Genomic DNA, 10751 nt, shown 5'->3' with positions numbered 1-10751 from the left:
CTACCCCCAAACCATCAGACTGATCAATAGTTTTACAGGAGCCTGAACAGCTTCCTACCCCAAACATCAGACTGCTGATAGTTACAGGAGCCTGAACAGCTTCCTACCCCAAACCATCAGACTGCTGAATAGTTTACAGGAGCCTGAACAGCTTCCTACCCAAACCATCAGACTGCTGAATAGTTTACAGGAGCCTGAACAGCTTCCTACCCCAAACCATCAGACTGCTGAATAGTTACAGGAGCCTGAACAGCTTCCTACCCAAACCATCAGACTGCTGAATAGTTTACAGGAGCCTGAACAGCTTCCTACCCCAAACCATCAGACTGCTAATAGTTTACAGGAGCCATGAACAGCTTCCTACCTCAAACCATCAGACTGCTGAATAGTTTACAGGAGGCTGAACAGCTTCCTACCTCAAACCATCAGACTGCTGAATAGTTTACAGGAGCCTGAACAGCTTTCCTACCTCAAACCATCAGACTGCTGAATAGTTTACAGGAGCCTGAACAGCTTCCCCTACCTCAAAACCATCAGACTGCTGAATAGTTTACAGGAGGCCTGAACAGCTTCCTACCTCAAACCATCAGACTGCTGAATAGTTTACAGGAGCCTGAACAGCTTCCTACCCAAACCATCAGACTGCTGAATAGTTTACAGGAGCCTGAACAGCTTCCTACCCCAAACCATCAGACTGTCAATAGTTTACAGGAGCCTGAACAGCTTCCTACCCAAACCATCAGACTGCTGAATAGTTTACAGGAGCCTGAACAGCTTCCTACCCCAAACCATCAGACTGCTGAATAGTTTACAGGAGCCTGAACAGCTTCCTACCCCAACCATCAGACTGCTGAATAGTTTACAGGAGCCTGAACAGCTTCCTACCCCAAACCATCAGACTGCTGATAGTTTACAGGAGCCTGAACAGCTTCCTACACCCAAACCATCAGACTGCTGAATAGTTTACAGGAGCCTGAACAGCTTCCTACCCCAAACCATCAGACTGCTGAATAGTTTACAGGAGCCTGAACAGCTTCCTACCCCAAACCATCAGACTGCAATAGTTTACAGGAGCCTGAACAGCTTCCTACCCCAAACCCATCAGACTGCTGAATAGTTACAGGACCATCTGCATTGCCTCTTCACATACGCTCTACTGGTTCCCCATGTAGCCAAGATATCGTTACGTGTTATTACTTTTCTCTCTGCATTGTTGGGACGGCACGTAAATAAGCATTCCACTGTTAGTCTCCACCTGTTGTTTCCAAAGAGACAAATAACATTTGATTTTATGTCTCACCACGTGGCGTCGTAGGGTTCCGTGGTGGTCTGGTCGGCACGGTAACATTAACAGGAAGTCGACCCTTTCGATGATGCTGCGCACCTCGTGTGGTCAGCTCCCAGCATTCCTGCTCCAGAGGGAGCGCGTGCAGAACCGCCTCCGGCAGGCAAAGGGCAGAGAGATGCTCTGATTGGTCCGATGGTTCATACACACCAGACATGGGTTTTACCTGAAACAGAGAGAAAGAGAGAGAGAGCTCAGGTTTGTGGTGTGTGTGGTGTGGTGTGTGAAACAGAGAGAGCTCAGGGTGTGGTGTGTGTGGTGTGGGTCTTACTGCGGGGGGTCTCCCAGGCGTCTCAGGAGCGAGCGCTCAGTCCAGTCTTCTCCGTGGTGGGCGTGGCTGTGAGAAAACTCTGCCTTTCCCGTGAGTGACAGCTCATCACCAGGCTGCAACACCACACTGTACGACTCACTGTCCTCACTGAACTCCCCTGACAGAACCTAAAACACAAGCAGAGACAAGGTCTGTGATGTATAGCTGAAATAGACAGCGTAGAGCTGGCTGACACCTTCAGCTAACCCCTGACCTTGACAGTGAAGCTGATAGTTTCCATGGCGAAGACGCGGTCAGGAACGTTCCGGCCACTTCCTCCACCGAGGAGAAATACTGGATGGGGTCCCTACGTCTCGGTCTTCATCTATCAGACGGAAACGACCTGCACACAGACAGGGAGAAACATGGTTCATTTAGTTCAATATTTCAACAACTAAAAGCATTGTATTTGGGACAAATCATTCACTAACCTCAACTAAATCATGTAATAAATAATGTGGAAATTGAGCAAGTTGAGATGACTAAACTGCTTGGATTAACCCTGGATTGTAAACTGTCCTGGTCAAAACATATTGATGCAGTAGTAGGTAAGATGCGGAGAAGTCTGTCTATAATAAAGCGATGCTGTCTACCTTAACAGTATCAACAAGGCAGGTCCTACAGGCCCTAGTTTCTACCTTCTTAACAACACTATCAACAAGGCAGGTCCTACAGGCCCTAGTTTCTACTTCTAACAACACTATCAACAAGGCAGGTCCTACAGGCCCTAGTTTCTGCTTCTTAACAGCACTATCAACAAGGCAGGTTCTACAGGCACTAGTTTCTACCTTCTTAACAACACTATCAACAAGGCAGGTCCTACAGGCCTCAGTTTCTACCTTCTTAACAACACTATCAACAAGGCAGGTCTACAGGCCTCGTTTGTCACACCTGGACTACTGTTTCAGTCGTGTGGTCAGGTGCCACAAAAAAGGACTTTACAACTGGTTCAGAACAGGGCTGCACGGCTGGCACTTGATGTACACAGAGAGCTAATATTAATAATATGCATTTGTCTCTCATGGCTCAAAGTGGAGGAGAGATTGACTTCATCACTACTTGTATTTATGAGAGGTATTGACATGTTGAAAGCACCGAGCTGTCTGTTTGAACTACTGGCCCACAGCTCAGACACCCATGTATACTCCACAAGACATCGACCAGAGGTCTCTTCATAGTCCCAAGTCCAGAACAGACTATGGGAGGTGCACTGTACTACATAGAGCCATGCTACATGGAACTCTATTCCACATCAGGTAACTGATGCAAACACATCTTATGGAACAGCAGGGACTGTGAAGCAACACAAACACAGGCATAGACACATGCATACACACACATGTACTATACACCACGGATTTAGTGTATAGATATGTGGTAGTAGAGGCCTGAGGACACACACTTAGTGTGTTGTGAAATCTGTTGTGAATCTATTGTAATGTTTTAAAATGCATACCTGCCTAAATTTTGCTGGACCCCAGGAAGAGTAGCTGCTGCCTTGGCAGGAACTAATGGTGATCCATAATAAACCCCAGGAAGAGTAGCTGCTGCCTTGGCAGTGAACTAAGGGGATCCATAATAAACCCCAGGAAGAGTAGCTGCTGCTCTTGACTGGAACTAATGGGGATCCATAATAAACCCCAGGAAGAAGTAGCTGCTGCCTTGACAGGACACTAATGGTGATCCATAATAACCCCGGAAGAGTAGCTGCTGCCTTGACTGAACTAATGGGATCCATAATAAACCCCGGAAGCAGTTACTGATCGTCTCTCTCTGAAGCTGTTCAGGCTCCTGTTGGTTCCAGACTTGGTGCTCCGGTACCGCTTGCCATGCGGTAGCAGAGAGAACAGTCTATGACTTAGGTGGCTGGAGTCTTTTACAATTTTTAGGGCCTTCGTCTGACACAGTGTGTTATAGAGGTCCTGGATGGCAGGGAGCTTGGTCCCAGTGATGTACTGGGCCGTACGCACTACCCTCTGTAGTGCCTTGCAGTCGGAGGACAAGCAGTTACCATACCAAGCGGTGATGCAGCCAGCCAAGATTCTCAAAAATKGTCTTCTTCAACTCCTAACTTATTGCACAATTTGACTGCAGGTATTTACTTAAAAAGTAGCCTCAAATATTTAAATGTTTAAAAAAAACGTCAAAGAAATAGTTTAAACGGTATTGACGTTATTGAAAAACCATCCTGTGGCTATTTCCGAATACCCTGGTATACAGTATACTGCCCAAGACTAGTTTGGACCATGATAGATCCTTAGTGATGTGTGGACGCCAAGGAACTCTCAACCCGTTCCACTACAATCCCGTTGATTGAATGTTGGCGTGTTCGGTCCTCCGTTTTTTGTAGTCCACAATCATCTCTTTAGTCTTGGTTACGTTGAGGGAGAAGTTGTTGTCCTGGCACCACACGGCCAGGTCTCTGACCCTCCTCCCTATAGGCTGTCTCATCGTTGTCGGTGATCAAGTCTACCACTTGTGTTGTCTGCAAACTTAATGATGGTGTTGGAGTCGTGCCTGGCCGTGCAGTCATGGGTGAACTGGGAGTACAGGAGGGGACTGAGCACGCACCCCTGAGGGGCCCCAGTGTTGAGGATCAGCGTGGCGGATGTGTTGTTACCTACCCTCACCACCTGGGTGCGGCCCATCAGGAAGTCCAGGATCCAGTTGCAGAGGGAGGTGTTTAGTCCCAGGGTCCTTAGCTTAGTGATGAGCTTTGAGGGCACTATGGTGTTGAACGCTGAGCTGTWGTCAATGAATAGCATTCTCACATAGGTGTTCCTTTTGTCCAGGTGGGAAAGGGCAGTGTGGAGTGCTATAGAGAATGCATCATCTGTGGATCTGTTTGGGCGGTATGCAAATTGTAGTGGGTCCAGGGTGTCTGGGATAATGGTGTTGATGTGAGCCATGACCAGCCTTTCAAAGCACTTCATGGCTACAGACGTGAGTGCTACATGTCTGTAGTCATTTTGGCAGGTTACCTTGGCGTTCTTGGGCACAGGGACTATGGTGGTCTGCTTGAAACATGTTGGTATTACAGACTGGGTCAGGGACAGGTTGAAAATGTCAGCTGGCCAGTGCATGCTCTGAGTATGAGTCCTGGTAATCTGTCTGGTCCTGTGGCCTTGTGAATGTTATGGAGAGCGTGGCCGATGATAACATGTTCTGTACTGTAGGTGACTAACTGTGTTCTGTACTGTAGGTGAATAACTGTGTAACTCTGTATTCTGTACTGTAGGTGACTAACTGTGTTCTGTACTGTAGGTGACTAACTGTATTATGTACTGTAGGTGACTAACTGTATTCTGTACTGTAGGTTTGAAACTTTAACTGGGTATTTATGTAACTGTTAGGTTTTTGAAACTTAAACCTTTGTGGGGGGTCAAACAAAATTCTGGTATTCTGTACTGTAGGTTGGACTACTGTGTTCTTGTACTGTAAGGTGAACTTAAAAGGGTTAAAATTATTGGTTTTAACTTTGGTAGGTGACCCCTAACCTGTACTTTCCTGTTCACTTTGTACAAGGGTTTGGGGGAACTAAACCTTGGTATTTTATGTCTGGGTAAGGTTGGACCCTAACGTGTTTCCTTTGTACTTGTAGGTTGAATAAACTGGTTTGTAAAAAACTCTGTATTTATGGTAAAACTTGTTAAAAAAGGTGGGGAAAACTAAAACTGGTGGTGGGTAAACCTTTCCCTTGGTACTTAAATGTTTACTTGTAGGTGACTAACTGTGTAACTCTGTATTCTGTACTGTTAGGTGACTTAACTGTGCAACTTGTGCTTCTGTACCTGTAGGTGCTAACTGTGGTAACTCTGTGTTCTGTACTGTAAGGTGACTAACTGTATTATGTACTGTAGGTGACTAAACTGTGTTCTGTTCTGTAAAAAAGGTGGAACTAATCGCTTGGTTTAAAACTTGAAATTTAAGTTAGCTGGTAAGCGTGAACCCTTAACTGTTTGTTTCACCCTCCTTTGTGGTTTTCTGTACCTTTTGTAAAAGGTTACTTAACTGTGTAAACCTCCCCTTGTAATTCTGTTCGACTGGGGTAGGGGTGGGACTAACCTTTGGGTGGTTCTGTAAACTGTGGTTGACCTCCTTGGTAAAAATTTATGGTACTGGTAGGTGACTAACTGTGTTCTGTACTGTAGGTGGACTAACTGTGTAACTCTGTGTTCTGTAGTACTGTAGGCTGAGCTAACTGTGATTTTCTGTAACTGTAGGTGACTAACTGTGTAACTCTGTATTCTGTACTGTAGGTGACTAACTGTTTTGTACTGTAGGTGACTAACTGTATCTGTACTGTAGTGACTAACTGTGTACTCTGTGTCTGTAACTGTAGGTGACTAACTGTGTTCTGTACTGTAGGTGACTAACTGTGTAACTCTGTTTCTGTACTGTAGGGTGACTACTTGTGTAAACTCTGTATTCTGTACTGTAGGTGACTAACTGTAATTATGTACTGTAAAGGTGACTAACTGTATCTGTACTGTAGGTGACTAACTGTGTACTCTGTATCTTACTGTAGGTGAACACTGTATTCTGTACTGTAGGTGACTAACTGTGTAACTCTGTATTCTGTACTGTAGGTGACTAACTGTGTTCTGTACTGTAGGTGACTAACTGTGTAACTCTGTTATTCTGTACTGTAGGTGACTAACTGTAATTACTGTATAAACTGGTAGGTGACTAACTGTATTCTGTACTGTAGGTGATAACTGTGTTCTGTACTGTAGGTGACTAACTGTATTATGTACTGTAGGTGACTAAACTGTATTCTGTACTGTACGGTGACTACTGTGTAACTCTGTTATTCTGTACTGTAGTGACTAACTGTATTTATGTACTGTAGGTGACTAACTGTATTCTGTACTGTAGGTGACTAACTGTTTCTGTACTGTAGGTGACCTAACTGTGTAAACTACTGTTTCTGTACTGTAGTGACTAACTGTGTAACTCTGTTTCTGTACTGTAGGTGACTAACTGTATTCTGTACTGTAGGTGACTAACTGTATCTGTACTGTAGGTGACTAACCTGTATTCTGTACTGTAGAGTGACCTAACGTATTCTGTACTGTAAGGTGACTAACTGTGTTCTGTTACTGTAGATGACTAACTGCTGTAACTCTGTATTCTGTACTGTAGGTGACTAACTGTATTCTGTACTGTAGGTGACTAACTGTGTTCTGTAACTGTAAGGTGACTAACTGTGTAACTCTGTATTCTGTACTGTAGGTGACTAACTGTGTTCTGTACTGTAGGTGACTAACTGTGTAACTCTGTTCTGTACTGTAGGTGACTAATGTGTTATGTACTGTAGGTGACTAACTGTGTAACTCTGTGTTCTGTACTGTAGGTGACTAACTGTAATTATGTACTGTAGGTGACTAACTGTGTAACTCTGTGTTCTGTACTGTAGGTGACTAACTGTATTCTTGTACTGTAGGTGCTAACTGTGTAACTCTGTGTTCTGTACTGTAGGTGACTAACTGTATTCTGTACTGTAGGTGACTAACTGTTGTAACTCTGTTATTCTGTACTGTAGGTGACTAACTGTATTCTGTACTGTAGGTGACTAACTGTATTCTGTACTGTAGGTGACTAACTGTATTCTGTACTGTAGGTGACTAACTGTGTTCTGTACTGTAGGTGACAACTGTGTAACTCTGTATTCTGTACTGTAGGTGACTAACTGTGTTCTGTACTGTAGGTGACTAAACTGTGTAACTCTGTGTTCTGTACTGTAGTGACTAACTGTATTATGTACTTAGGTGACTACTGTGTAACTCTGTGTTCTGTACTGTAGGTGACTAACTGTATTTGTACTGTAGGTGACTAACTGTGTAACTCTGTGTTCTGTACTGTAGGTGACTAACTGTATTCTGTACTGTAGGTGACTAACTGTGTAACTCTGTATTCTGTACTGTAGGTGACTAACTGTGTTCTGTACTGTAGGGACTAACTGTGTAACTCTGTATTCTGTACTGTAGGTGACTAACTGTGTAACTCTGTGTTCTGTACTGTAGGTGACTAACTGTATTCTGTACTGTACGGTGACTAACTGTATTCTGTACTGTAGGTGACTAACTGTATTCTGTACTGTAGGTGACTAACTGTGTTCGTACTTAGGTGACTAACTGTGTAACTCTGTATTCTGTACTGTAGGTGACTAACTGTGTAACTCTGTGTTCTGTACTGTGGTGACTAACTGTGTAACTCTGTATTCTGTACTGTAGGTACTAACTGTATTTGTACTGTAGGTGACTAACTGTATTATGTACTGTAGGTGACTAACTGTGTTTCTGTACTGTAGGTGACTAACTGTGTAACTCTGTATTCTGTACTGTAGATGACTAACTGGTGTAACTCTGTGTTCTGTACTGTAGGTGACTAATCTGTATTCTGTACTGTAGGTGACTAACTGTATTCTGTACTGTAGGTGACTAACTGTATTCTGTACTGTAGGGTGTAACTGTATTCTGTACTGTAGCGTGACTAACTGTGTTCTGTACTGTAGGTGACTAACTGTGTAACTCTGTATTCTGTACTGTAGGTGACTAACTGTATTCTGTACTGTAGGTGACTTAACTGTGTTCTGTACTGTAGGTGACTAACTGTATTCTGTACTGTAGGTGACTAACTGTACTCTGTCTATCGTGCTACTGTATCTGTACTGTAGTGACTAACTGTATTCTGTACTGTAGGTGACTAACTGTGTAAACTCTGTATTCTGTACTGGTAGATGACTAAGCTTGTAACTACTGTGTTCTGTACTGTAGGTGACTAACTGTATTCTGTACTGTAGGTGACTAACTGTATTCTGTACTGTAGGTGACTAACTGTATTCTGTTACTGTAGGTGACTAACTGTGTATCTGTAACTGTAGGTGACTAACTGTGTTCTGTAACTGTAGGTGGACTACTGTAGTGACTCTGTATTCTGTACTGTAGGTGAACTAACTGTGTTCTGTACTGTAGGTGACTAACTGTGTGACTTCTGTTCTGTACTGTAGGTGACTAACTGTATTTCTGTACTGTAGGTGACTAACTGTGTAACATCTGTATTCTGTACTGTAGGTGATAACTGTATTATGTTACTAGTGTACAATGTGTACTGCTTACCTTAGTCTTGTGTAATCTCTGTGTTCTGTACTGTAGGTGACTAACTGTGTAACTCTGTATTCTGTACTGTAGGTGACTAACTCTGTTCTGTACTGTAGGTGACTAACTGTGTAACTCTGTCTGACTCCAGGTGAGAGAGGGGCATCGCTACAAGCTGTTGAACATTGTCAGTAAGACGGTGGTGTTGTGTCTCGTCCTACGGCCAATACAACTGGTTCCCTCCCACTTCCTGTTGCTACGCTGCATGCCGCGCTTCTCTGTGGCAACGCCCTCGGCAACTACAGACAGCCTGTTGCTACGGCAACATGCCAGCTTCGACCCTGATGGGTACAGCCGAGCCGTCCGTGAGACGCGTCCAGAACTCAGCGAGGAGAGAGTGTGTGTGAGCGAGGATGGTGTGTGTGTGAGCCCGCGGAGGGGAGGTGTGTGTGTGTCAGCGCAGGACTCTCAGCTGCTGTCTGTGTGTGTGTTCGCTGGGGGCGGAATTACAGACAACGTCAGCCAATCGCTGCGCTGCAGAGACTCTCTAGGGGAGGGGACAGAGTACCTCTCTCCCAACTGGACAGAGGCTGAGCTGCAGACCAGTGAAGAGATCCCCTACGAGGAACTGTGGACCAATCAGACTGCAGAGGGCCTGGGGAAGGCAGAGCCACACCGCATCTCCGTCCATTCCTCTTCCTCTTTGGATGGAATGCTGGGGACCGCCCGCCTCGCCATGGTGACAAGAGTATCAACCCCGCCCCCTGTACCTCCAAAATCAGACGCAGTGAGTCTCTCCCATAGAGATACCTAGAGAGCACCTCTCCGTCTATACTAGAAAAGGTGAGGTGCTCTCTCTGGTATATCTATACCATAGAGATTCCCTCGCCTATCTATATCATACAGATACCTAGAGAGCACCTCTCCTATCTATACCATAGAGATTCCCTCGCCTATCTATATCATAGAAATACCTGGAGAGCACCTTTCCTATCTATACCATACAGATACCTAGAGAGCACCTCTCCTATCTATACCATGATACCCTCGCCTATCTATACCATAGAGATATCTAGAGAGCACCTCTCCTATCTATGCCATAGAGATACCTAGAGAGCACCTCTCCTATCTATACCATGATACCCTCGCCTATCTATATCATAGAGATACCTAGAGAGCACCTCTCCTATCTATACCATAGAGATTAAGGATAGTATTATAGGTCCGTTCTTAGGATTTGTTTTGCATAGTGCATCTTGAAATTTTAACTGCAAGTGGCTCACCTGGCAGAAGTACATCATTTGTATCTATTATTTGCAAACGTTGCCAATGAAATGAGCAGCAGCATTACAGAACATCACTAGACCGGCACGTTAGACAGCACATTCCCACTTGCTAGATGCACAATTAAAGGGAATTACACAAAAACCTTTTTATGTTTCTTCCAACATAAAAAATAAGGAATTTAATGTGATTAAGCATTGAAAAAGACTCACACCATCGTGTTTTCTATAAACATTTAAGATTTGAGAGTGAAAAACAAAAAAATGTAAACCAGGAAAATAAAACTGAGAAACATTTTTGGGAAAAAAATACCGATATTATAAGACCTGCCGCTCAGAGTTGTTTTTAACCATTATTTAACCAGGTTGTTGACAGAAAACATAGTGCACTACTTTCTCTTGTACCACTAGAGGACCCGGGGAAGAGTAGCAGGAGAGGAGAGAATGGGCTCTATGGATCTCTATGGTATAGATAGGAGAGGTGTTCTATGAGGTATCAGTAGGAGAGGTGCTCTCTAGTGTATCTCTATGGTATAGATAGGAGGGGTGCCTCTCTAGGTATCTCTATGGGTATAGATAGGAGAGGTGCTCTCTAGGTATCTCTATGGTATAGATAGGAGAGGTGTTCTCTAGGTATTCTATGGTATAGATAGGAGAGGTGCTCTCTAGGTATCTCTCTATGGTATAGAATAGGAGAGGTGCTCTCTAGGTAT

General features: G+C 44.2%; 1 protein-coding gene across 1 annotated transcript in view; it reads left to right on the top strand.

Annotated features, from left to right (window-relative positions):
- Positions 1 to 10751, top strand: part of gareml (GRB2 associated, regulator of MAPK1-like) — a 56572-nt gene that overhangs the window by 32155 nt on the left and 13666 nt on the right. The window contains 1 exon segment of the mRNA XM_070439687.1: positions 8907 to 9546. Within this exon segment, the coding sequence (XP_070295788.1) occupies positions 8907 to 9546 (640 nt within the window).

Source organism: Salvelinus sp. IW2-2015, unplaced genomic scaffold (genome assembly GCF_002910315.2).
Source record: "Salvelinus sp. IW2-2015 unplaced genomic scaffold, ASM291031v2 Un_scaffold1850, whole genome shotgun sequence".
Classification (NCBI taxonomy): domain Eukaryota; kingdom Metazoa; phylum Chordata; class Actinopteri; order Salmoniformes; family Salmonidae; genus Salvelinus; species Salvelinus sp. IW2-2015.
The sequence above is the reverse complement of the archived record's forward strand: the minus strand, read 5'-3'. Positions and strand labels throughout refer to the sequence as shown.